Source organism: Chiroxiphia lanceolata, chromosome 3 (assembly GCF_009829145.1).
Source record: "Chiroxiphia lanceolata isolate bChiLan1 chromosome 3, bChiLan1.pri, whole genome shotgun sequence".
NCBI classification, from domain to species: Eukaryota; Metazoa; Chordata; class Aves; order Passeriformes; family Pipridae; genus Chiroxiphia; species Chiroxiphia lanceolata.
In genome coordinates, this window is record NC_045639.1 from 114,403,729 (window position 1) to 114,431,520 (window position 27,792).

Genomic DNA, 27,792 nt, shown 5'->3' on the forward strand with positions numbered 1-27,792 from the left:
TTATGAGGTCCCAGAGACTGGAACAAAGCTCTCTGCTAAAAACAATTCCTTTCCTTGGCCTAATAAATGACACGAGCCCTAAAACCGCTCATCCCTCACCTGATGCTCCTGCTCCATAAACATCGGGTAAAGAAAGTGCTTGTTGGCACTCAGGAGCACACAGGGACTCCAGGATTTGACACGAATAATTCATGGGAATGTTTGCTCCCACACGAGGAGCTGCAAGGAGGAGATGAAATGAGACAGATCATTTGAATTCCCCGTTGCCGTGGCTGCGGGTGAGGGTTCACACGCAGATGTTGAGAGCACCCACAGCACTAAGCTATTTATTGACATCATAACCATTCCTAATCCAGTGTGGATTCCAGGGCAGCAGGAAAAGGGAAGCAGTTACACAATAAAATGGATCTGTGACCTAATGGAGGCAGGGTGAGCTCAGAAATATGGGGTTAGCTGCGTAAGACCATGGGCAGTTTACCCTGATTTCCTACGTTATGGCTCTGCTTGTTTGAGGGCTGGAACCCTGATGATTTATGGCTTCAGAATAGAAACCAGTGTAATGATGTGTCCAGAGAAGGGAACAGAGCTGGGGAAGGGTCTGGAGCACCAGGAGCAGCTGAGCAAGTTGGAGGGACTCAGCTTGGAGAAAAGGAGGCTCAGGGGGGATCTTCTCGCTCTCTGCAACTCCCTAACAGGAGGGAAGAGCCAGGGAGGGGCCAGGCTCCTCTCCCAGGGAACAAGGGACAGGACAAGAGGAAACAGCCTCAAGTTGTTCCAGGAAAGGTTTAGATTGGATATTAGGACACTTTTCTTCACGGAAGGAGTTATCCAGCCCTGGCACAGACTACCGAGGGCAGTGATGGAGTCCCCATCCCTGGAGGGACTTAAAAGGTGTGTGATATGGCACTCAGGGACATGAGTTAGTGGTGAACACGTGGTGCTGGGTTGATGGTTGAACTTGATGATCTTAGAGGTATTTTCATAGCCATGTGGGGGGGTGGAGCTGTAGGACTGTAATCCTACACAATTCCCTTTCTATTTCACCTCCAGTGCAACATCACTCAGCAACTGAAATTCTAGGTTGACTGTGAAGGACTTGACATTTACTTTTGTTAAAAACAGCTGTGTCTCTAAACCCATTGTTTTATTATTGGGTTGCCATTTTGTTGGTTGTTTGACACTTCTGAAGAGTCCAAACCTCAACCCCGCTGTGCCTTTCCCTTGCCTCTTTCTCCCCTGTGGATCTGACCATTTTAGTTTCTGGACAGAGAGTTTGGGTCACTTTGAGGCCAAAACTGATCAGATTTCAATAAGTACCTAAATGAGACACAGAGCTGGATGTGATCAGTCAAAAACCTGAATTTACTGATTTTTGTGAACTGAAATCAAATCCTGCCATACCTAATGTTAAACTCTTCGTATTTGGGGGTTCCACTGAATAGTTTAGATCTCCCTCTGCAGCACTGCTGTGGTTCAAATCCATCCCTGAGATTCAAGGAGCTTTGGCAGGGTAATGGGACAGGAAATTATGTCAGAAGCAAAATCTCAAAAATCACAGAATCATTAAGGTTGGAAAAGACCTCCAAGATTATCAAGTCCAACCTTCAATCCATCACCATCTTGTCAACCAGAGCAGAGCACTGAGTGCCTTGTCCAATCGTGACTTTGTTTTCCCCTCCCTGGATGGTGGAGTTGCCATCCCTGGAAGTGCCCAAAAAACAAGCAGATATGGCACTTGAAGACATGGTTTAGTGATGAGCACAGTGTTGGTGCTGCACTGATGATTGGTCTTGATGACCTTTGAGGTCTTTTCCAACCTTAATGATTCCATGATTCTGTGATTCTGTTACTCTTACCAGTCTATAAACGTGCCTGGGGTGTTTTATCAGCCTCAGCCCTGAACCCTCTAACAGAGTTTGGAGGGGACCTGTCTGGGTGAACGTCCCAGTGGGATGACAATGACAGCGGGGCTGGTGGTATCAGAGGAGGCTTTTCTCCTCCCTCCCAGTCATGCACAAATAAGGGCAAGAATGCCTTTGTGCTGGGCTGTGCTTTTTAGGAGGGGTCTTGGCCTCACCTGAACCATCAGCAAATTCCCAACTCGCCCAGATTCCCAGTGTGTGCCTTCCCTGATGACTGAGACACGACAGTGGCAGTGGGAAATCAAGGGTCAGGTTTTGCCTCTTCCACAAGCTCCCTCTGTGACTGCAGGCGATTTATTGCATCTCTCAATGCCTCAGTCCCCTGCTGTTAATAACACATCTTTTCCTTTGCTGTGTTTCTGTCCTTGTCAGTTTAGATTGTAAATCCTTTAGGGCAAGAATTGTCTCTTACTATGCGTGTGCACCGGACTCGCTACAGTCAAACTCTGATCTCAGCAGAAGCCTTCTAACATGGCTATAATATAAATATCAGTGATACTTGGGAGCCAGCACTCCTGGGTTCTGTGCCTGGGCCTCTCAACCCTGCACTGCATCCAGGATGAGCTATTTTATCCAGTTCTAAAATAAAAAGTGTCTAAAGTAGTGGTCAGAAGGACTGGCTGAATGGGAGGCAGAAACAGGATCTATTTATGAATAACTTTAATGTAGGGTTGATGGGGTGCAAGAATTGAATAACCAGTTGGGAATAACTAATAAGAATTAGGTTTGGCTTCCTACAAAACTGATCCTAAGGGAAAAAAGGGAAGGAGTTGCACTTACTCTCTTCCAGTTGCACTTACTCTCTTCCACTCTCATGACCAGTGACAGGACTCGTGGAAGTGGCATGAAGCTGAGTTGGAGGAGATTTAGGTTGGATTATCAGGAGAAAGTTTTTCACCCAGAGGGTGATTGGGCACTGAACAGGCTCCCCAGGGAAGTGGTCACAGCCCCAACCTGTCTGAGTTCAAGAGGCATTTGGACAACACTCTCAGGGACAGGGTGGGATTGTTGGGGTGTCTGTGCAGGGCCTGGAGTTGAACTCGATAGGTCCCTTCCAACTCAGTGTATTCTATGATTCTATGGTTTTATGATGCTGTGAGTCTATGATTCCGTGATTCTATGATTCTGCTCATAGGGCTGATCCAACACTGGAGCAGAGGATTTGTGGACAGTGTCTTGGCTCCACTACTGTCCTGCTCCCTCACACTTCCCAGCCTTCTCCGTTTGCTGCCCTAACAAACAAAGCTGTTCAGAGAGGTTTATTCTGCTCATGTACCGCTCTCTGCTGCCTACAAACCCTCTGTGCTCCCAAACCTCCTTTATATGCTGCTTCCCTTCTCCAAGCACTGAACAGTGACATCTCTGTCAAAGGGCAGAGCTGGTGACAGGACGACCAGCAGCCCTGGAGGTTGCAAGGACAGAGGGTCTCAGTGGTTGTGGCTTGCAAAGACATGCAGTCCATGCTGTCAGTCTCACAGCTAGGGATTCTTCCAGCTGGTGCTTGCAGTGGCCATCAGGGGCCAGGGAAGGGCAAGATCTCTGTGGAAAACACATAAATGGAGCAACAAATAGCATGAGGTGGAGGAGGAGGAGAAGAACCTGCTTTCTTGTCTGTGGAAAGGTGGAGTTTGCCTGCCTGACTTGGTAGCCTCTTGCTGTAGAGATTCCCCCTCTGGACTGAGACCCAAGAGCTCCATTCAGTTGTCCAAATGTGGGTCTGGAAGGGTAGAGGTCTTCTTCATGCCTTATATCCTACCTGCCAGATTGATATCTGATATCCCGATATCTGATATCTGATATCCTCTGAAACAGTCCCACATGCCTATGAGTCTTGTCCCTGGTCTCCAGCTTCTTCAAGGATGCTTGGAGAAGCCAGGTAGGGATTAGGCACAGGATTGTCCTCCATGCGGAGTTTCACTGAAAGGCAAGATTACTCCTCTGGGTGGAGAAGGATGTGGAAGTTATGGGACAGGATCTGTTCTTGATAAGATCTATTCATAGAATCATAGAATAGCTTGGGTCAAAGGGACTTTAAAGACCATCTTGTTCCCATACCTGCCATGGGCACAGACATCTTCCACTATCCCAGGTTGCTCCAAGCCCCATCCAATCCGGCCTTGGACACTTCCAGGGATGGAGCAGCCACAGCTTCTCTGGGCAACCTGTGCCAGGGCCTCCTCACCCTCACAGGGAAGAATTTATTCCTAGTATCCAATCTAAATCTACCTTATCACTTGTCCTGTCACTCCACGCCCTTTTTAAAAGTCCCTCTCCGTCTTTCTTGTAGGATCCTTTCAGGTACTGAAAGGCCACACTAAGGTCACCACAGAGCTTTCTCTTCTCATGGCACGTGTCACCTTCCCAAGGCTGTGCCTTTTCTCCACAGAGAAAAAGAAGACCAAGTTAAGAGATGGTGGGAATAGAACACATCCCAGCCAGGTCTGGGAGCTCCCATTCCAGCTGTCAGATGGCAATGTATTCCATTTCCATGTGAACTTTGCTTCCCACAGGAAAACTCCTTTCCTACCTGTTGGCGTGGCCCCTGACACTGCCCCAGCCTCCCATGTTCCCCAAATATTTTCCATGGGGGAAGTAGAAGTGATTCCTCAAAGTGACATATCAAAATGACAGCAGGGAGATGAGAGGCATGTGATGGGGAAGTGATGCCAAGGAGATGGGAGACATCTGGTATCAGCCATCAGCTCTCAGTCAGTCGTCTGGACCCTTCTGTAGTCAAGGGAAGGAGACAGGAAATCCGTAGGAGGTGTTGTAGACACTTATATTGGGATGGGATGAGTGGCTTTCTGGGAATCTGTCTTTGATAAAAGATGGAACCGAGATGATGAGTTTGGATCAGCTTTCCCACTTTTGGACAGCTGAAGTAAGAAAGGGAATCCCATTTGAGGAGACTTGGATCTACTCTGATGGTCCCAGAAAAGATTCTTAGTCACACGAACTTACTTGAGCTTCACAAAAAAGCCGGAGCAAACCCCTACTGCAACTCAGGACACCCCAGAAGTTTGGAGGTATCATAGAGGGGAAACATTTGGCACAAAATATTCATACAGAGAAATAGGTGGTGTGAGGAAAGACAAGAGAAGGAATCCATTCCCAAAGCTACCTTAAAAAGCGCAGGATTGGCATCCTGCTTTTAGCCGTCACCTCAAGTGGCAGGACACGCAGGCAAGGAGGGGGGGTGGAAGGTGGAAGTTTCAATTCTCTCCAAAGCTTGGAGATGACTCAAGGCTGCAGCATCCTCTTTCCAGCAGAGTGTCCTCATGATCCCACGTTGGTAACCGGGCCCGCTGGCTCCCGGCCACCCCGCGCGGCTCAGGAAGCGTTTCCGGCTGCTGGGAATCGAGCCCCGGCAATATCCTCCCTGGGCCACCCTTCGAGCCAGCAGACAAGAGTCTTCCTGGCACGCTGCCATGTCTCAGGAGGTGTTTAAGTGTTGGATATCCTGCACTGCAGCCCCAACACGGGAATCTGAGAGCTTTGTCTCCTCGCTTGGCTCGGGGCGGTGGATGGGTTTGCCTGAGATGCTCGATGGCCAAGGTCAAGCCCTTCCTTCACGTCCGGAAAAGAAGGGGTTTGAACCCACAGAAAGAGGTTTGGACCCACAAAAAGGGATTTGAACACACAGGAAGTTATTTGAACCAATAAAAAGGGATTTGAACCCAAAAGGAAGGATTTGAACCCAAAAGAAGGGGTTTTAACCTACAAGGAAGAGTTTGAACCCACAAGAAGAGGTTTGAAATGACAGGAAGGGGTTTGAACCTACAAGAGGAAGTTTGAACACACAAGGAGAGATTTGAATACACAAGAAGATTTTGAACCAATAAAAAGGGGGTTGAACTCACAAGAAGAGGTTTGAACCTGCAGGATGGGGTTTGAACGCACAGGAAGGAGTTTGAACCTACAAGAAGGGGTTTGAATGCCTAAGGGGAAGTTTGAACCCACAGAAAGGGGTTTGAACCTACAAGAGGAGGTTTGAACCTACAAGAGGAAGTTGGAATACAAAAGAAGGGATTTGAACCCACAAAAATGGGTTTGAACCCACAAGAAGGGGTTTGAACCTACAAGAGGAGGTTTGAACCCACAAGAGGAAGTTGGAATACAAAAGAAGGGATTTGAACCCACAAAAATAGGTTTGAACCCACAGGAAGGGGTTTGAACCCACAGGAAGGGGCTTGAACCCACAGGAAGGGGTTTGTTCTCCCCCGGACGCTCTCCTGGGTGGCAAGAGCGGGCACACAGGAACTGTTCCTAGTTGGGTGTTGAGGTCTGGGCCAGTGTGTGGGATGGTGTGTTGGAGGCAGGGGAGGATGGAAGAGGGAATGATGAATCTTTTGGTGGCCCAGACCAGTCCCTGGTGTTGGATGGGCCCTCCTGTGTCTGTACCATAACTTACCCACTCTGGGGGCTCAAACACCTGATGTCTTAGATTAGGATTTGAAGGATTTCTTGTCCTGGGTTGAGATGCTTACAGCCAGCTGCAAATTTTTAACCAGTCAGGGCTTGGCTTTGGAGGCAAAGGGCAACCTGAGTCAGATTCAGAGTTTGTAGTGCAGGGGTTGTGTCAAATCCCAGCTCCCTACAGTGGCGGGTTGGATGCTGAGCTCTGTGATCCCAGGTTTATGGGCAGGACATACAATCATAGAAGGAATCATAGAATGTGCTGAGTTGGAAGGGACTTATGAGGATCATTGAGTCCAACTCCTGGCCCTGCACAGGACACCCCAACAATCCCACCCTGTCCCTGAGAGCGTTGTCCAAACACTCCTTGAGCTCTGGCAGCCTTGGGGCCGTGCCCACTGCCCTGGGGAGACTGTTCAGTGCCCAGCCACCCTCTGGGGGAAGAACCTTTTCCTGAGATCCAACCTAAACCTCTCCTGACTCAGCTTCACACCGTTCCCTTGAGTCCTATCCCTGGTCATGAGAGTGAAGAGATCTGTATCTGCCACTCTGCTGCCCCTCACGAGGATGTTGAAGACCCCGATGAGGTCTCCCCTCAGCTTCTTCTTGTCCAACCTGAACAGACCAAGTGACCTCAGCCAATCCTCACAAGGCTTCCCTTCCAGACCCTTCACCATCCTTGTGGCCCTCCTTTGGACACTCTCTAGCAGCTTAATGTCTTTTTTATGTTGTGGTGCCATCTCTCAGAGCTTTTCCAAACCGGTTGCTCCTGGCAGGTCCCTCCAACATCTTCTCTGCAAATGTAGGAGGGGACAGATGCTGCATCCTGTGATAGTGTTGGAGGTCCTGACTCCTATGAAGGGCCAGGCAGGACCTGGAGGGGTAGGAGGGCTGACAGAAGGTGTCAGGCTGCCCCTGGGCACTGTGCCTGCTACAGGGCCCCTTTGGACATGTGCACAGGGGGCACGTCCCTCTGCTGCAGAGCCATTCCCTAAGCCATGGCCAACAGCCACCAGCAGCAGGTCACAGGAGAACAGGTCCCTTGAAGGTGGGATGGGAAAGAAGGGTCCCAAAAGCAGGAGAGTGGCTGTGGCGCTTCAGATAAGGTACAGACACCTGGCTGGGGATAAGCATGTGGGAGGGGGTTACCTGGGGAGGAGCTGAGGAGTGCAGCGAGAAAGGACATTTTGGGCTCACAGTGAGACTCCTTCTCACAGAATCACAGACTCACAGGGTGGTTGGAAGGGACCTTAAACACCATCTCGTTCCAACCCCCCTGCCATGGGCAGGGACACCTTCCACTATCCCAAGTTGCTCCAAGTCCCGTCCAACCAGGCCTTGAACACTTCCAGGGATGGGGCACCCACAACTTCTCAGCTGAGCCCAATGTACACCAGGGTTCTTTTTCTTCAGCCCATAACTGCAACTCCCCCAGCTGAACTTCCTTCAGATCCTCAACAACCAAAACATCTGTCCTGCTCCTGTTTAGGAGCAGATCACTGGAGCGTGGGAATCTATTCCAAATCCATCCCAACAGGCAGCTGCACCACCTTTCCCATCCAGTTCTGCAGCATATGACACACAATCTCAGAGTATCCAACAGCTCTGGCCACACACCTTCCTTCTGGGGAGGAAAACTTCCATGTTCTCCATTGCCTGGGATCTTTGCCTCACTGCACGAGTGAAAATCATCCCTCCTGGAGGGAGAAGGCAGGAGAAAACAGTGGAGCCAAGGTCAGGGCTTTGGAGACAGCACACAATGCCAGCAGGGAAAGGCTGCATGTTTGCACTTCGGAGAGGCATTTGGGCAGTAAATGACAGAGGCGCTGAATTATTCCATGGGAGAGTGAGGGGGGTGTGAGCACAGGAGGGGAAAATCCATTCATTCATTACAGAAATCAATAGCCCCCACGTGTCATTTAAGCTGGCCTTCCCCTGGAGAAGTGCAAGATGGAAGAGACCTCGACTGCTTTGCTGATGGGAGCAGAAACTCTGCCCGGGCTCAGCCAGAGGAAGGTGCCGAAAGAGATTATTCCGTGGTGACTCCTGAGTCACGCCTGGATCAATGAGTCCGGCAGTTTATTGGTGCTTCTGGGATATATCTCGTCTAAGCATTTACCATAGTCAATCTTAATGCAAGCATCCTCTGTGCAGTGCAGGGCAGCTGCCTCAGCTGGATCAGGAATGCAGGAGGCATCCAAATGGGCCCGGGAAGCATTTTGAGTAGCAGGAGGTCGAAAGGACGTGTGTGAAAACAAAAGGCTTTCTTTTCCTTTGGATTAGGCACCTTGCACTTCCAAAAGGAGCCCATCCAGCAGGGACAGGGAGACAAGGACCTCCCAAAGTGGTGGTTGGGCTAGATGGTCCCTTACAACTGAAACACTCTATTCTATTCTATTCCATTCCGTTCTGTTCTAAATTAAAACCCACCAGCCACCCCTAGCTCGGGGGAAGTCATTTAACCTCCCTGCCTCCATCTCTGCACCTAACTGTGCATGAACATCCATCCCCTGGGCTGAGCTGCAGGATTCCATACCTCGCCTCCCAGATGCTGTTTGCTGGTGGAAAGCTCCTGTGACCGCATTTGTGTCACTTGGATAAACTGTCTGCTGGCACGGGAAGACTCAGCTGTGCCCGGAGGGTGGTGGAGCGAGGACGTGGTCAGGTGGCTTCACTTTTATTAAGCTTCAAGCAGAAAGCTCCTTTAAAATTAGTAGGAGAAAAGGAAAAAAGAAAAAATGCTGAAGTAGTGGGTAAAACTGTACCTGGGCTGGTTCTTCTCCTGGATGTGATCACTAGAAAGTAGTCCTGTTTGTCATATTATTTAAAATCAGTCTTCATTAGGAGTTGACTATCAAATGAAACAACTGCAATTGCAGCCATCCATAAGTTCCTGCATAGCTTGACCTGCTTCATTTTATTACATGTATCCTTACTGGCAGCCCCCAGCAGCTGGGAGAAATCCTGCAAGTAGGCAAAGCTGCTGCCAGGCTCCTGGTTAATTTTAATCACGGGGCTGGGAGGAGGTTTGTAAAATAACTGCAGGTGAAGCAGGGAAGGATGCTCAGGTGAACTTCCAAGGGGGAAAGGGGTGTTTCTGCAGGGATCAGCTGAGGCAAGGGTTTCTATACCTTCCAAAAAGGCTGTGTGTCCTCTCCTGGTGGCTTAACACATCCTGGTGGCCTTTGAAAAGCCACTGTGAGGCTCTTTTGATTCTCCAGAGCCCCAGGAGACAGCACGGGCCGAGCGCGGAGCAGAGTGTGCCTGTTTGTGAGGTGCTGCCTCACCAAGGGGCCCCCCCCGAAAGAACAGAGAACCTCCATCCACGCTTCAGAACCCACCAGTGCATTTCCTCTGGCCAGGAATAGCTGATGAGTAATACAAAGCAGCAGAGGTAATAAATATTAAAGAGCTGAAAAATGTTAAAGTGCACGGGCAGCGGGGCTGACGGGCGCTGTGGGTGTGAAGCGCAGGGAGCATCCGCAGGCACCTCGTGCAGGGGATGCTCCTCATCCCGGAGGGAAAAAAAAAAGTAGGGATAAATGTTGCAATTATTTTTTGTTAATTTTATGCTGGAAGGCATCGTGCGTTGCAGCGAGCCGGTGAGCTCATCCCTGGCCTCATTCCCTTTATGGGTCCAAGCCATGGTTTTCCTGGCGTGATGTGTCTGGAGCACAGGAGACACAGCCGGTGGGAGGAAGGAGATGTGACACCAAGCATCTGAGAATGTGGTGATGAGGTCTTGTTTCCCGGGAAAACATGGCTAAAGGATTGCAGATTTGGGTTAAATACCTCATGGTGCTTTACTTCCCCATTCCTAGAAGTGCTCAAGGCCAGGTTAGAGGGGCTTGGAGCAACCTGGTCTAGTGGGAGATAGCCCTGAACATGACAAGGGGTTGGAATGGGATGAGCTTTAAATTCCCTTCCAATCCCAACCATTCTGTGATTCTGTGATTCTACAGTGGGTGCATTGAAGTTGGCAGTTCATGAAGGGCATCTGTCTTGGCCATCACAAGAGGTCATTGGAGATGAGGCATCAACTCAGGTCCTGCAAGCTCTGAACTCCTCCCTGCCCCTCTCAGCCCCTGGTGTGGCAGTTCCTCAGCCAGGGCTGATGGTGATGGGAGTAAGATGCCATTTCTGTCCTGGAGTTTCCTTCCAGTCCCTGCTTCTTTCACCAGACACCAGATATAAGGGCCATGGGGCAAAGGTCCCCTCTAATTCTTCCTCCACCTGACTAGAGCCAAAATGCCCACGAAGACCTTTCTGTCCCTTTTTCTGGCCCCCATCAGGGCCCATATCGAGGTGCAGCTGGATGGGGCTGACTGTGCAGAGACAACAAGGGTTAAACTCTCTCCTGGCAGGCTGGGAGGACACCGTGTGATTTCTTCGAGCCCGGGGAAGGAAGGCAGGCCCTTACTAATGTATGCGCAGCTTCTGTGGAACTAAAAATAGCCCTGATCTGAGGCTGCTCTTCCAGGATTTCACAGGCGCTCACCCAATTTTTAGCTCCTTCTCCTCAAAGGGGTGGCAAAACGCAGGCGACAGTCTCAACCCCCTCCCGCAAAGCCGCCGCGGCGGGAGCTTTGCTCCAGGGATGCCTCTGGAGCACGGAAGAGCCGGGGATGTGCTGCTGAATGCGCAGTCCCAGGGCTGTGACGGTCCCTTGCAAGGCTGGGGTGGACTCAGGCACCCCTGAGCAGCATCCCGAGGATCTTCTGGGAGCCCTGGTGCTTTGCTCCGCAGCGGTGTGTGCCAGGGAGGGATGGAAGCGGTGGGGAGGGCTCGCTGCAGCTGGCAGTGAGCCACAGCTCTGACCCTGGCAGCTCTGCAGCAGCTCTTTGCAGTTCCACCAGGTCCTCAAGAACCAGCTCCCCTTTTCCCAAGTAGAATCCTTCCCGCCCCAAAACTCCTCCTGGCTGGTGTTTTTCTGGCGTGCTGTTAAAAAACTCCTGGAGCATCCACCTCCTCAGCTCTACAAAGCCACTGTTCATGGGGGTTAGGAGAGACTGTGCTGCGTGGAAAAGTCTTGTCTGGTGATTTCAGGTCCTGCTTCAGCATCAGTGACCTTGATGGCCGTGAAGAGAGTAAATACTGTAAATTTAGTGAATGCTCTCCTAGAATCCAAATGAGTTCCCTGATCTCCCAGTGAGAGACACAACCCTCTTGTCTTCCCCAGCAGCCAGAGCCTGGAAATAGGAAATGTTTCCCTCTGAGGGAAGGAATAAGCTCCCAGTTGTGTTACTCTTTGGCTCTGGGGTCCACATCAGTTTCTGAGGGTTTAGACCACAGGCAATCTGCAGTCTCTGCTCAGATCATTGGACTCATGACCCCAAACTGGTTTGTTAAATTCCTCAGTATGTGGAAAACCCCTAGAAGAGAAAACCAGTGTGTCTCCATCTCCAAAGGACTCACTGCTGGTAAAAGACGTGACTTTCCCTTCTCCTGCTCTGCATCCTCCACTGACAGATCTTGGAGGCTTGCAGAGAACCGTGAGGAGATGAAGATGTGTCCCTGCCTTTGACTGGTATCCCAGAGCAATGCCAAATTCTCCTCTCCTGAGATATCCTGTGGCTCTGGTGGGTCCACACGATGCCAAATCACTTCTCAAGACCATCTGGGTTAAATGCTGTAACATGACCCATCCTATTCAAAGGACAAGGCGATTATTCCCACGTGTCTCTCAGCATCATGCGCTTCAACACTCATGTTTTGGGAACCCTCAGGCATTTCTTTGGATTTTCCCTGAAACTTCCCTTGCTTGGAGCCAAGACAAATGACTCAAAAGCCCTCCACTTTATTTTCAAGGCCTTCCTCTGTTCCTGTAGGACTTACTGGACTGGGAGCAGTTTTATTTCCAAAAGGAGAGCCCTGACATTAAACCCTATTTTTACAAACACACTTGAAGGAAAAATTCAGTCTGAAACCAAGTTCCTCCTCTCTGTGTAAAGCTATTTAACAGCTTTGATTTAAAACAGAAGGCTTAGCCGGAGGCGATAGCAGTAGGTGTCGGAGTATCCTTTAAGTAAATAAGTCCTTTAAGTAAATAAGTGTGTGCAAAATAGGGAAGGGACCGGGGTTTAAGTATTCATAACTAATTGGGGGGGGGGGGGAATCTGTGATAAAAGAGATCATTTGGCTCAGTGCTAGGACGTGAGACCATCCCACATGTGATGGATGCAGGGACGTGTCTGTAGAGCACCTGTCACTGTGACACCCTCTTCAGCTACCCCGCTCCTTTGAGCAGCACAGAGATGCTTCCCACATTAAAATCAAAAAAGGGTATTCATACCCCGGTGCTGGAGAGATCTTGGGGCTTGTTTTTCTATTTTAGAGCTCTACATCTCGCAAAATAATTGGCAAGTGAAATCATAAACATGATTTCTACGAGCCTGGCTCGAAACAATGGTAGCTCCCGCCAGAAAGCTGTTCTCTGATTCTGTATTGATTTACTGAGCAAAGATCTGGGAATAGGGATTCTGCAACCTGGATATCCAGGGGAACCCCGCAGCCCATGGGGACGCAGCAAGGAGAGGCTGCCTGGCTGCTTCCAAAATTGGGGTTGTAATGAATATTCCAATAGAACTTTCATGACTGTTTTTGCAAACAAAGAAATACTGGCCAGGTTCTGGCTAAGTATGGATAGCTCAGTAACTACCAGATTTGGGAAAGTTTGGCAAATCAAAGCCTTATGATTTGTTTCTCTCCTCCTGGTTGTGATCTTTCAGCCTGAGAGTCAGAGAAAACTACTCTGCAGCTGGGAAAGGAGAGGAGTCCCAAAGGTGAACACCAGAAACATCCCCCAGACTGAACAACACGGGAATGAGCAGCTCAAGCACCTTTGGCCTCTGGAGCTTTATCTGCAGTGATGCCCTTGCCCCACTTTTGTACCCTGAGCATCTGCTGGTGGTGATGGCCACAATGCCTGTCAGCAGGATGAAATCACACCTGCAGCCCTGCCTGTAGTGTCACAGCCCCAAATATCTGCTTAAACCATCAGTAAAAAAAGGATTTAGACAAAGACCATGAGCGATGCCTCTGTGAAGGTCATACAGGTGTATGTCCCATTCAGCTGCTGAGGAGGCTACTCTGAAATTATCAGAGCACCCCATTTTGTATATCAGAGCCCCCAGATTATCAGCCATGAGTTAAATCAGCCTGCAAATACCAAAGCTGTGGGAACCAGATCCTAAAAATCCTACAGCATAGTGATTTTGTTCTCTCCCTCAACTATTTGATGGAATTGATTCTTTCCAAGGAGGGGCTGATTTGCAGACTTCCTTCAAAGTGATCTTGGGCTGAAAATCTTTTCACTATCCCTGGAAGTGTTCAAAAAAGAGTGGATGTGGCACTTGAGGACATGGTTTAGTGGTGCACAGGGTGGTGGTGTTGGGTTGCTGGTCGAACTCAATGTCTTGAGGTCTTTTCCAACCTGATGGATTCTCTGAGTCTGCAGTGACTGCGGTAAAGTGCTGGCACAGGTTGCCCAGAGGGGCTGTGGAGTCTCCATCCTTTGAGATTTTCAAAACTCAGCTGCACAAGACCACGAGCCTCGATCCAGACACCTCTAAAACCCCCTTTCAATCTAAATTATTCCATGATATGATCCTTCCCAGCATAAGTTTTGTAAATCAGCTGCCTCTTTTGTGGATGGTGTCTAGTAAAGCCATCTGTGCTTTAAAACAGCTTTAAACTGGCTTAGAATATGAAATTATAACAATTTCTCCCGTGTAGCAGAAGACTGGGACTATCATTCTTTCAAGTAGGTATTTCAGTTGCAAATAGTATTTTGCAAAAAGCAAGAGTTTCTGGTATAAAGGGACATTCAAGTATCGTCCCCCTCAAATACATGCATTTAAAGAATGGGGGGTTTTAATTCACGTGAAGACCAGAATTTTTTAACTTGCTGCTTATTGTACCTTTGAATTAGGGGTATTCCAAAAGGCTGACTTGACACAGCCCTTTGGCTTTAAAACTAAAATTTAATCCATTAAAATTTTGGCTAAAGCTTTCAAGATTCTCACTCACTAAGAGAAGTTTTCAAGCAGAGATAAGGAAATAAGGAGCCAAGAGGAATGTCTGGGTGCTAGAAAACATGAGAAGAGATTGATGCAGTAAACTGGGGTACAGTTTAACTCAAAAATGTTAATACGGGCCAAGTAATGCAGTTTTGTCACCTTGATGAAATGGCTGTTGTGTGATCTTGTCGTGAGTGACTCCAAAGCCTGATGCTGGATCACAGTGATGTTGTGATGAGTGGGGAAGTGGATCAAGTCTCATAGTGGAGTTCAAGGTTTGGCACCAAGATGATGATAAAATCCCTCTCAAAAAGAGTTTCTTCACTGAAAGAGTGGTCAGGCATTGCAGTCCCCATGCCTGGAGGTGTTCAAGGAGTGACTGGACATGGCACTCAGTGCTCTGGGCTGGTTGACACAAGGTGGTGATTGGTCACAGGTTGGACTCAGTCTTGGAGGTCTTTTCCAACATTAATGGTTCAGTGGTTCTATTCTATGATTCTATTCTACGATTCTGCATTCAAAGACAGAGTCCTCCATGACCTACTGGTCTACACAACTCATGGATGATGTCATGCCATGCATTTAAGTGCCTTAATGGCATGGAATAAGCTTATTTTTTGTTCAGCAACATTCTCCTACAATAAGTAAGACAAGACACAGAATGGAGATTATTAACAGTTTAATAGGAGCTGGTAGAAACAATTAAGAAGATAAGGGGTAGCTGTACACTGAAGGATGTTTACTGAGCAAAAGAGAGCAGAAAGTGCAAGGCAGAAGGACTGGAACTTGATGAATACACTTCCTGTTGCATTTTGTTCACTTTTAGGTATAAACCATATGATGAAACCCCAAAAAGTGGCAAGATGTCAGAAAGCTCTGAGAATCTCAGTTCTGAAAATCAGGATGAAAGCCATCAAAATGCTGAGAGATTGTAGTTGTATGTGCTTGGGATGACCTGCGAAGAGGCTGGATTAGAGGAAGGGCTTGTGTAGAAATAAGGATTCCATTCTTGCTTTTGAGATGGAAAGTGATCTTTCCAGTTCAGCAGTAGTCCCCAGCCTGGTTTTGGCCCAACAAAACCATTAGTGGTGTAAATAAGTTTGCATCCTTTGAAGATTAGTCCAGGCCATGAGCCATTCCCTAGAGAGAGATTGGATGCAGCCCTTTGTTCTGGAGGAGTTTGATGCCATGGAAGCAGCCAGATGAAGCTTCGATGTATCAGCACCTGGGCGGGACCCTGAAGTTACTACTTTGATGCTCAGACTAGTGACAGCAATAATCCATCTGTGAATTCTCATCACTAAAACTTGTGACATTATAACCAAGAAAACAAACACTAAGAAATGTTGATCCTGAGCACATTGGTGGTGATGGGAACTGCAAGTTTGATTTTGATTTTTTTTAAGAGACGGCGTTTTACTTTCACGCTCCCCCGTCGCCCGAGCGCCGCATCTTATATTGCTCTTAGATCTTTCAGAAGGAAAATAATTCATTAAAATTAAAAAAGCGGGCCAAAGCCGCAGCTGGTGTAAATTGCTGGAGCCCTGTGGATGCCAGCTCGCTCCAGCTGAGATCTGGCCTCACATAACCTCATTTTCAGGGGATGTTCAGGCAGCCTCCTCTCCCAGCCTTCCAACCAAGCAGTTCCACGTCCTCATTTCCTCCCTTCTGAGAAGGGGGTTTTTTATCCGTGAACACCCTCCAATGCTCAAGGCCAATGTCCCCTTGCAATAGTGAGCCTGTGGAGGAGGTGGCAGGAGGGTGAGCTGTCAGATAGATAATGTGCTGCATCCCACCCCTCTCCTTCCAGGAGGGAGCACCAGGGAGAAGGTTGGTACCAAGGGATTATGAGAGAGGTGGTGTCCACCCACACAGTTGATACCACGACACCAAGGTCATAACATGCTCCTGTAGTGCCATGGTGGAATTCTGAACACAAGCCCAAGTGTGCCCAGCTGGCCAAGCAGGCCAATGGCACCTGGCTTGTACCAGCACTGGTGTGACCAGGGAAGTGATTGTTCCCCTATGTGGACACTCTGGTGAGGCCACACCTCTAATCCTGAGGTCAATTCTGGGCCCCTCATAACAAGACATTGAGGGGCTGGAGCATGTCCAGGGAAGGGAACAGAGCTGGGGAAGGGGCTGCAGCACCAGGAGCAGCTGAGGGAGTTGGGGGGACTTGGCCTGGAGAAAAGGAGGCTCGGGGGGAACTTCTGGCTCTCTGCAACTCCCTGAGAGGAGAGGGGAGACAGGGAAGGGTCAGGCTCTTCTGCAGGGAACAAGGGACAAGACAAGAGGGAACAGCCTCAAGTTGCGCCAGGAGAGGTTTAGACTGGATATTAGGGAAAATTTCTTCACTGAAAAGCTTGTCCAGCCCTGGCACAGCTACCCAGGGCAGTGGTGGAATCACCTTCCCTGGGGGTGTTCAAAAAGCATGGATACAGCAGTTGTGGACGTGGTTTGGTGGTGAACACAGTGGTCCTGCATTGATGGTTGAACTTGATGATCTTCAATGTGATTCTGTGACTGAGTCTGGCTCAGTTGGAGCCAGTTTTCCCCATAGCAGCCCTCACAGTGCTGTGCTTTGCATTTGGAGCTAGAAAAGGAGTTGGAAACACCCCAGTGTTTTGGCTACCACTGGGCAGTGCTACCACAACAGTAGCAGTGTCTCCCCAGCATTCTGCTCCCACCAGGAGGGAAAGATCCTGGGAGGGGACATAGCCAGCAGCTGACCCAAACTGACCAAAGGGATCTTCCGCCCCACATGACATCACTCAGATAAAAAAGCTAAAAAAAGGGAGGAGAAAGGGGGACCCATTAGTTTTTACAGCGTTTGCCTTCCGGAGTAACCAACACATGTGCTGAAGCCCTGCTTCCCAGGAAACATCTGGACATTGTTGATGTGAAGTAGAGAATGAAATCTTTGGGGTTATTTTCCTTTGCTTGCCTGTGTGCAACCTTCACTGTTGTTTTAGTAAACTATCTTTATCTCAATCTATAAAGGGTTTTTTTCCATCATATTTTCTCCCTCCCCACACCATCCTACTGAGGAGGGGAGTGATAGAACAGCTTGGTAGGCTACTGGCATTCATCCAGGGTCAACCCACCCCACACGGCAAGGTGAGATTGTCTGGGGAGAAGTGAAGGAGGTTAATGAGGCCCTGGGAAGGTGCTGTACCCGTTGCCATCCTGCTCTTGACAAGCCCTACTAAGCCAAAGGGACATGTGAAGTGCTGCAGGCATCAGTTGCAACCTACTCAGCAGAGTTAATTTTCTGAGCTCCTCCTTTCCCCAGACACCTCTTTCTGGCTTCTCCAGCATGTTCTCCCATTTTCAAGCCAGGGTTTGCTTCTCTGAAAGGAGGAATTGGTTGTGCTCAGTCAAGAAGAATTCCCCAACCTGGAGTTGTTGGGAGTGGAGCGAGTACATCAAATACTACTTTCCATATTTCTTTATATCTGTACTAGTAAATTAGGCAATTTCAAGGCCTCCTCATGGGCACTTGTAGCTTCATCATGCCCTATGCAGGGCCAGGAGTTGGCCTTAATGATCCTTGTGGGTCCTTTCCAACTCAGGATATTCTGTTATTCTACGATTCTACGCTCAGTTCTGAGTATAATCACTGAATTGATCCAGGCTTGCTGGGACTTTTCAAGTCACCATAACCTGCACAGGGTTCAGGACTGTGTAGGCGCCAGGGATCATTCCCAATACTGAGTATGAAGACAGCTGCCTGGTTTTGGAGGATGAGAGTTGATTTCTGTGATCAGTCCTGGCCCACTGGCCTCAGGAAAAGCAATCGGTCCTTTGTTGTCTCTTACAGTCGGAGATTCCTGACCTTGGTCAGCTTGTGGTTGTGTGGGCCAGGCCATGAGGGCTCTTTTTTCCTCAAAGCATAGTCCAGGGCCTGTGCTGATGAGCCTGTCTGTGCTCTTGTGACCCTCTCACACATCCATATCCTCTTCATCTCACGCCAGCCCGTTGCCTGAGGCGTCCTCCTGGTGGTGATACCCGGAGCCACCTCTGAAAATCAAACTGTGCCAAGGCTCAGGCACCATCCTACAATAGTCCACCCTGTTCCACTGTCAACACAGTCTCTGGAAATTATGGTCAAGTCCAACTAAGATGGGTGTAGCCACACAGAGTGGAGTCATGCCAGCTGGCCAAGGACAAAGGCTGGTTTTTGGTCTCCTTTTTTTAATGACAGAGACAGAGCCTCTGCCTCCAAAACCCATCCACTGCCATCCACATGGAGCATCTTTTTCCACAGCACTCGGAGAGGGTTGTTTTTTTTACAGCAGGAGCATCTCCTGCCTCCTGTGGTTCTCTCCAAAGGTTATTTGACCACATTTCTGGATCCAATGGCTTTGGCTCCGTTGGCGCAGGGACAGCAGTGACTTTGCCCTGTGCAGTTCATGTGCTGCTGCAACATCCGTAGTAAATAAGCGTGAGGGTAATTACACCAACAGGAATTCTGGGAATCCTGCCAGGAGGGAGGGCACAGCCAACCCTTTGTGCATTAAAAAAAATAAAAAATCCCCCCAATCCCCCTCCCAACCCCAAATTAGTTCTATCTCTTGAAGCCATGATGAGACTCAGAACTAAAAATACACACAAATACACACACTCTCGTATATAAAAATAGCCAGCATTCAAAAAAAAAAAATAAAATAGCAAGCCTAAAGTTAGGCTCCTGTATCCAAAATTAAGCTCTTAAATAAATAAATTAGCCTGATTTTCAAAAGCGCAGAGCGGTGAATGGTTTTCTCTGACATAAGAGGAAGCATCGTGTTGCTAAAGATTGAAGATCAGGCCCGAATATGGATTTGAAAGTCTAATTATAGAAGCCTGTTTGGTACCAGCTTGACCGAGAACAACAAATTTCAGGTGAAATGACATTGATTTTTTTTTCTTCTTTCTTCAGAGTTTGTCTACACTTAAGCGGTGTTAGTGAAAGTAGGAAAAACCCTCAAACAAGTAAATAAAATACCACAAAGAAACAGGTAAACTGGAATAAAACTGCTTACACCAGTGTCGAACATTTGTGTTTGGAAATAAGGTTAAGAAATATCAGTGTTAGAGCTGCCTGAAATTTTATGTTGATTAATTAAGTAGATATTTAGTAATTGTTGTAAGCCTACCAGGTAGAAATATTGCCTTTCGCAGTTATTCTCAGAATATTTCCCAGTTAAGCTCACAATCGACTGGCACCAAGGAGGAATGGGGTTTTGGTCCTCCTTTTCCTCTCTTTGCCAGATTTGGGTTTGAAGGAAGCTGAAGATGCAGCACCATATTTTATCATGGACCAAGGAGAGCACAAAGGGAAGTTCATTTCCCTTCAGCCCCAAACGGTCCTTGGAGCTGCTTTGCTCACGTGCTGGGACCATTTGCTGGCCAATATTGTGCCAAGGGATTCCTGAGGTCCCAGTCTCATAGGATAGGAACAGATTTGTCCTTCTGGGTCTTCCTGCCCAGGTCAGATTGGGCAGGGCTGGGTTTTAGGGTGTGAAGTAGAATGTCCAATGTGGATGCAGGACCATCAGCAGGTGGGGCAGTACTCCACTCACGTTTGTGTTGTGGTTAGAGGCGCCCAAAGATCTGAGTTTAGATGCCGAGAGACCTTTCAGAGCACCTTTTTGGTGCTCTGGACAGCTCAGTTTCCTCCTCTATGGAAGAGCAAAACACGGCTGACCTTTGCCAAAGGCTGTGGGCTCAACAACCAGGACAATTTGGTGTTTCTGTCATTGCCACTGTTCCGGCCATTGATGGAGACAGGATCAGGAAATTATGTTAATCCAATGTATTTTCATGTCCTTTCATGCTGCCTCCGTGAATTGTTCTCATGTCCTCTCACTGTGGCCAGTAAGAAACATTCAGGCTTAAATTGTGTGGATGGTGGTGAATCCCTAGAGATCAAGGAGAAATCGTTGCAGGATTTGGTGTCCCTTCTTTAGTTTCTTCCTAATCTTTTTGAGTGACTCAATGTCACTGTTATGGTTCGGTTCAGCCAACCTGGAGTGCCTGGAAAAGTATTTTTTGGTCTTAAAAATAGCCCAAAAGTGGAGACAGGTGACGGGAACAGCAATGTGGAAGAGTAGAGGTGTAGGAAATGTCACCTGTGAGAGGGGACTGAAAGAATTTTTTTCTGGAGAAAAGGAGGCTCAGGGGGGACCTCCTCGCTCTCTCCAACTCCCTGACAGGAGGGAGCAGCCAGGTGGGGGTTGGGATTGCTCTCAGGGAACAAGGGACGGGATGAGAGAAAATGGCTTCAAGCTGTGCCAGGGGAGGTTTAAATCGAATATTGGGAACATTTTCTTCCTGGGAAAGGGTTTTCCAGCCCTGGCACAGCTGCCCAGGGCAGTGGTGGAGTCCCCATCCCTGGAAGGATTTAAAAGCCATGTGGATGTGGCACTTGGGGACAGGGGTTAGTGGTGGCCTTGGCAGTGCTGGGGGGAACAATTGGACTCAATGATCTTAGAGCTCTTTTCCAACCTTAATGATTCTGTGATTCTAAGGGATTTTTCAGTCTGGAGAGAAGAGTTTATGTGGTAACTATGTGCAAACAGGTAAATGACTGACTATAGGGTGAAAATGAATAAATTCTTCTCCTTGTCCATGGCTGAGGAGATGAGAAATGAGTGACTTAAGCTTCAGAAGCAGAGTTTCATGTACCAGCAGGAATAGGAGCTTCTAGGGAGGGGAGGCCATCCAGGACTACAGGACAGATTTGGTGGCAAGAGTTTGGCAGGGGTGATGGTGTCTTTGGCCGTGGGCAGCACCTTATGGGCACCATCACCTTGGGTTTTGGTGACCCTGTGTCGCTGATATTATAAAAACCAGTTGCACGGTCCACTTTTTCTGCTTTCTCCTTGAGCCATTACACTCTCCCTGACTTTGCCTTTCCAGCTGAACTGCATTTATTTAATTCCTTGCATGGGTGAAGGGAAGGCAGGATCCCTCCATTGTGCTGCATCTTCTGGGGTTGGGATCTTCCAGGAAAGTGCCAAGCACAGGTGGTGGATTTGGGCATGTTGGGGACTGGGAGAGCAGGTGGTCTACGGCCATTCCCACCCCACTCGGGGTCTGCTGGGGATGTCACACCAGTGTCACCAGTGTCGTATGTGACTGGCGTAGCATTTTCTCGAGTGTCGAGCCCCATCTGGTGGCTTTCCTGCGTCATTTTTCGTGTCCTTGCGGACTTCTTTCGGGATTTTTCGTCTTCTGTGCGCGTGAAGTGCGAACGGGAAGGAAGGACAAGGTGCTGGAGAAAGGGCAGGGCTTGCAGAGCAGCCTCTGCTTCCCTCCCAGCTCCCTGTCCCCGGGTGTAATTTGGAGACACAGAGGCTGTCGAGACTCCCTTCCTTCCCTCCTGCTCTTCCTTGCTGTACAGTCTCGCCCGAGTGGCAAGGAATGATCTAATCGTTCTGGCGAAACCCCAGTTAGTGCTGTGAGCCCCTCCCAGAGCCTCCAGAAGGCACTTCATCCCGCTGCCGCGCTGGCATCGGGGCTGGGACAGATGAACAGTCCCGGGAGGGGACATTTCTAACTACTGACTGGCTCAGATGACCAACTTTAGGGCTGGCATTAGGGGAAATGATTCCCATCCTAAAAAAGGCTACAGCCACCACTCAGGATGAGAAGGAAGAAGACCCAACATTAGATCATCAGTCCCTGGAAGTGTTCCAGGGACAGGCTGGATGGAGCTCTGAGCAACCTGTGACAGATGACAGGTGTCCCTGCCCATGGCAGGCAGATGGAACAAGATGATCTTTAAGGTCCCTTCCAACCCAAACCATTCCAGGATTCTATGATATCCAGGAGCATTAGAAAGGACCCTGTTTTAGGAGAGACTTCCTTTCCTAGATGCCATGAGTGCCATGAGTGTTGTGGCACCTGGGCACATTGTGCTGCCCTGCCTTGGTCAGCTCCATTTACAAAGATTGCCCAAATGTCCCCTGAAGGGAAGTTGTGTCCCCAGAGTGAGGTTTGCAGGTCTATGAAAACAGAAGCAAAGGTAGAGCAGTACCTGTTCATTCACAAGGCACCTCCTTGTAGTCCAACATTGCCCAAAGTCCCCATAGGTGACCAGTGGCAAGCTGTGGCCTTTTGCATCCGTGGGTCACACCTGCTGAAGGTGAGGGTGGTGTCTCATTGCTCTACCTGTGATGAAATAGGGTCAGATCACAGAATCATAGAATCATAGAATATCCTGAGTTGGAAGAGACCCACAAGGATCATCAAAGTCCAACTCCCAACCTGCACAGCACAGCCCTAAGAGTCTCACCCTGTGCCTGAGAGCATTGTCCAAATGCTTCTTGAACTCTGGGTTTGTGACAGAACCTCCTTATCAGAGTGCTGAAGGGACTTAGATGGTCTGTCAATCCACCACCAAGTGTTATGACCAGTATTTTTCAAGTAGCTTCCCTTGTTATGATGAAAATAAAGAGAGGGAGTTGTTTTCTTGTGCTTCACAAGCATTTCTTACCCCCAGGCTTCACGTTTGGCTGGTACAAGTTAAAGATTTTCCACTTGTGCAAGATGAAGTACATTTTGTGATATGTTTTAGTGGTGGTATTCAGTCAAAGGCTGGACTTGATGGTCTTGGAGGTCTTTTTCAACATCAACAATTGATTGGATTCTAAAAGTGCTCCTCAGATCTTGTGGGAGATAGAAGAACTCCCTATGTCTACCCCTGATTCCCTGTTCCCAAAACATCTGGCTCAACCCTCCTCGGGTTTTGACACATGCCAAAGCCTCACACTCAGCTGTTCCTCCTGTGTTTCCCGCAGGTATATCCGAACTATGTACCTGGGGATCCAGAGCCAGAGGCGGAAGGAACACCAGCGGCGTTTCTACTGGGCTATGATGTACGAATATGCAGACGTAAACATGCTGCGCCTCCTGGAAACGTTCCTCGAGAGCGCCCCTCAACTGGTGCTACAGCTCTGCATAATGATCCAAAAGAACCGTGCAGAAGCATTACCATGTAAGTGGCCCCCTCATTCCCCCTCTCCCCACCTTCCCGGCCTCCCCCTCCGATCCCGTGCTCGGCAGGGATGTGTTGGACATGGATGTGTTGATCACTTCCCGCCCCGGCGTGTCAGGGGCTGCCGCTCTGGACAAATCTCATCCCAGCTCTGCGCTGCATTCGCTGGGCGAAATTTCTGATTGTTCCACTGAATAATAAAAGGAAAAGATGAGATTCAACTGTTCCACACCCGGTCCAGGCTAAAGGAGTGATGGTGGTATGAGGAGGAGGCAGGAGGGCTCTGCCACCATGGCAAGTGTCACCGCTCATTTGCCCCCTGGCACTGGGTGAACACAACCATTCCCTGCCTCAGTTTCCCTCCTTACATAAAGTAGGGTGTTAAAACTGGCCAGATTTGAGTTTGTGTTGTGAGGACAAATGGTTCAATGTCTGCAATGCTCTGATGGCATCAAGTGTAGTATAAGGGGGGGGCTTAAATAGCCAAACGATGTAGGACTTTTTCTGATGAGTTCACAGGAATTAAGGTTTCATCATTGGTGCTGTGGTCCTGAGCAAATCAAAGAAAAGAGGGGGAAGGCAGTGAAGGGGAATTTGTAGGGACAGAGAAGTAGTGGAGGTACCATTGCAAAAGGTAGATAGATGATCAGAGGCTTGGAAGCCACCACAGGGAATAGTTTTCCAGTTGTGATGTGCTTCACTGCAGTGATGTGCCGAGCATGGGACGCCCATCCCAGCTGAGAGGGATATGGCCCTGTCCCAGCACTGGGATGAGCTGCTCTCCCAGCCCATGGGCATGTTGGCTGCCTAAGGGTCACCAGCTCAAGGGGGAATTGTCCTTTACAAGGGCCAACAGTGGTATCAGCTGAGGAGCTCCTGGATTATTCAGCCCCTGCTCAATTCACACACCAGGGAGGACACTCATCTTCCTAGAGACAACCTGGTTGGGGCAAGTCATTTCTGACAGACATGAGGAGTTTTTGGAGCTGAGATTGGAACTGAAATCGGAATTAACTTAGGGGTTAAATTTTGCTGGTTGAACCAAGGTCACCACTATCTGCAGCACCAGTAAGTCTGACTGCTCTCCCTTTCCTCCATACTTCCAGCATGTCCATCAGGGTTGTTTATAGAGGCCTCCCTCCTCCTGTTTATGCAGCCTTTTTCTGAAACCTCTCATCACAATCTCTCCAGGCCTCCAAAGTGCTGACATCATGAATATGCCTTTCTACAACTCCTGCTAGAACTGCTCACATTTGCCAGCCCCCTTTTCCTGCTGCTTCCAACATTATTAACCCTACTGAAAATGTAGAGATCATCTGCCAGCTTTGCCAGGGCGTTACACAGATTGTTGGCCTCTCTGCAGAAAGCGCTGGGTGAAGTTTGCTGGCCTCTGTTGTGCTGCGAGTCAGACAACACGGCTGAATAATCCCTCTAGTCTTTCAAATCTGTGGCTCTTTCAGTTTGCCACTTCCAGGCATGGCTGCCTAATCCACTGAACAAGCTGCATCATTTTCCAACCCCCCCCCCTCCCTTCTCCGGCTTTGCAGTTCCTCCGCTCCTCCACCACGCCGAGCCGGCTGCGCTCTCTTCCAAGGCAGCGCACGTCCCCGCCTGCCTTCCCGAGCCCTGGAGGGCTCTTTGCCTGCCACGCTCCAGCAGCCGAGCTCTCCGGGTCCCCAGCGCACCCTCTCCCCGCCTCCCTCCCCGCCTGTGCCAGGGATGCGGTCTCGCATCCCGGCGCTGCGATGCTGATTGATGTGAGCAGCAGAGCTTGCTCAGCGCTCCCTGACTCAGGTGCAAGGTTTCCTAGAGCTCCTCCATGCCCGTTCCGTGCTTCTGTCTTCCTCCTTCTCCTCCTCCCGGCCAGTACATAATTATACAGAAGGAAATTAAATGCTGTGAGGAACCGTTTGGAAAGGGAGCATCAAAGATTTCCCTTAAAGCAGGCAGAAACCAAAGGAATATGGAAGTTGTTAGGAAGGCAGTGTGTTTAAAAATCAAATCAAGTCTCTCCTGGCTCATCATGTCCATGGGAGGGGTGGCTCATCACAGGAAGAGGCCAGTTCTGGCTTCAGCATCAGCTGCATCCCTGAGGGATTCACACTGGCAAAGCAGCCCATGGCAGGACTTATAAACCCAGGCACAGCCCCTGCTAATGTGTCCAGGCTCCAGCTCTTTCCATATGGTTCACACAGACTCTTATGGACTCATTAAGTGCCAGAGCAAGGTCGATTTGCCATTTTCTGTGGCACATCCCTGAGGTTGGAATACTTTGTTCTGTGGCTGCTGGGGCACATGGATCAACATCAGCTCCTGAATATCCATGTGGAAGGAACTGGTGTTGGTTGGCAGGTCCTTTGTGAATAATCCATCTGCTACAACCACAGCTGTGGGGGTCCAAAACAGGGTCAACAGAAGGTAAGGGAAAAAGGATACCTCCAAAACATGGATCAGTCCATGTCCAAAGCAGCTGAAGGAGGTGGGATGAGATGCTCAGCCTCCAGCAGAGGCTTTCTCCAGAGATTCTGGACAGAAGCTGAGTGATGGATTTATACTTTTCCTTAGGGTTAGGGTAAAGGAGATGATGGGTCACTGGAGAGGATGCAGCCCTGTTCCTCACCCACCTTAATTGTCCCTGAGGTTTAGGAGAGGATGGATTGAAAGGATGTCCATCTCTCAGACTCCTGGACAACACCAGCCAGGGCACTTGCTCTGACTTAAAGACTATATTTGCTGGAAGAAACATAATATTAACAACAGAAAAGGCCCAGCAGCCCAGATCCTCATTTCATAACCACTCCTGGCAGATAATCCACCTCACTTCTTGCAGAACAAACCATCCTTAACCCACTTCACTCCTCAGAGGTGCCAGTTCCTCCACACTGAACAGGAAGGAGTAGAAACAACCAGCTTAAAGGAGACCCCAACCTCTAGGCAGTCAGTGAGGTTAGAGGGATGCCAGGTTTTCCTGGCATAAATCTCCTCTTAAAGAGGTTTGCTTTCACTTTTTTTTTTTTTCATGTGACTACTTTAAGGCTTAATGAGATTTAGCAGGAGCTCGAACGTCCTTCCACTCGTGTCACGAGTTCTTTATGTAGAGAGTTCCCTGGGAATCTTCCTGCATGAAGCTGCACTTTTCAGCACAGGGTCTCTCCCCCCCAAAAAGTCACATCTATCCCCTGAGGCTGTGGCTATCTCCTCTACAATCCTGGTGTTGATCTGAAAGAGATTTGCAGTGTAAGCCTTCATTTGGCAAAGTCTTGGAATCTCCAGGATTCTGCAAGGTATCTGAACTCTCCACAGCCCACAATAAGTACTCTGAAGCTGCTCATATATTTGAGGAAAAGCAACATTAACTTCAGCAGGTTTTTGGGTCATTCTTTTAAGCAAAGTGATACAAATTAGGCACTGAAAGGAGTTTCAGACATCTCAGCTACAGAAGTGTGCTGGCTGCAGAGTTATCCTGGTAGAGTTTGCAAATCTTGTTGTCCCTCCTAAAGCAAAGTCCTATTCTTGGTCACCTTCTCCTTCTTTCTGTACCATGTCTGGGGAGCATTTATGATCATTTATGATCCTTTTTTGCAGGAGCACACTAAGATACTTGTCACTTAGTTTAGAAGACTTAACTGATCTTGCAGAGTATTGAAGGACAAGCAGCAGGTTAGATGTCTCACTGCCCAGAGAAGGCACCCCTGGTGGAGCTGAGTGGGTTTGGGATGAGCCAAGTTAAACCCTGCTGCACTTGAGTGAGAAGGTTCCTGTGTGATAATGAGTTAGTCTAATGTGGAGATAAATTTCTCAGTTCATCTTCCCCGTTGACAGGCCGATAGTTAACCAATAATATGCTGTGAATAATGGATGTGCTGTGAGCTGCCTTCTGTGTGAAATGTCCTGGGATAATCATAGGATAGGGAATATCTCAAGGCACCATGACTTGTTGAGGAATGGCTTGAGATTTAAAACCAAGGCCATCTTTAAAGGATAACACATGAATGAATTACTTCTTACTCGAGCTCCAAAGAGCAAACAAATCTTCTTAACTGGGACACTCGAGTTAGAAAGAGACCTTCAGCCTTTAGTTGCACAAAGGTGTGATTTTCAAATGACATAACACTGGCCTGAATGTAACTGAAGTGACTAAAATTCCCATGTCTCCACTAGAAATGTAGAAGAGACTCATTAGATTTGAAATTCCATCCTTTTCACCATTTCTATTCTTGAGGGAGCACTAGAAGTTAGTGCAAGATCCTTCTTGCCTTCTTGGGCTGAGCAGGTACATCCATTGGAGAGCCCAGCATAAATGGCACCAGCAGTGGACTTCCATCATTACCATTGCTGCCCTGCTGGAATGAGTCTGACATGGTTTTGGCTTGGACCAGCTGTCTCTGAGCCAAAAAATCTCCAAGGATTGCTTGGGACTAAGCACAGAGCAGGGACCATTCCCAGCAGG

At 48.7% G+C, this 27,792-nt stretch overlaps 1 protein-coding gene and 1 long non-coding RNA gene across 2 annotated transcripts in view; one reads left to right on the plus strand and one right to left on the minus strand.

Moving 5' to 3' along the window:
- XKR6 (XK related 6) overlaps positions 1-27,792 on the plus strand; it is a 186,203-nt gene that overhangs the window by 141,703 nt on the left and 16,708 nt on the right. Inside the window, 1 exon segment of the mRNA XM_032683148.1 lies at positions 23,146-23,342. Coding sequence (XP_032539039.1) covers positions 23,146-23,342 — 197 coding nt within the window.
- LOC116784478 lies at positions 21,250-22,506 on the minus strand. Its single transcript, XR_004356084.1, has 2 exons — positions 22,383-22,506; positions 21,250-21,577 (listed from the first exon to the last, which is right to left on the minus strand). It is a non-coding gene; the product is annotated as an uncharacterized LOC116784478 (long non-coding RNA).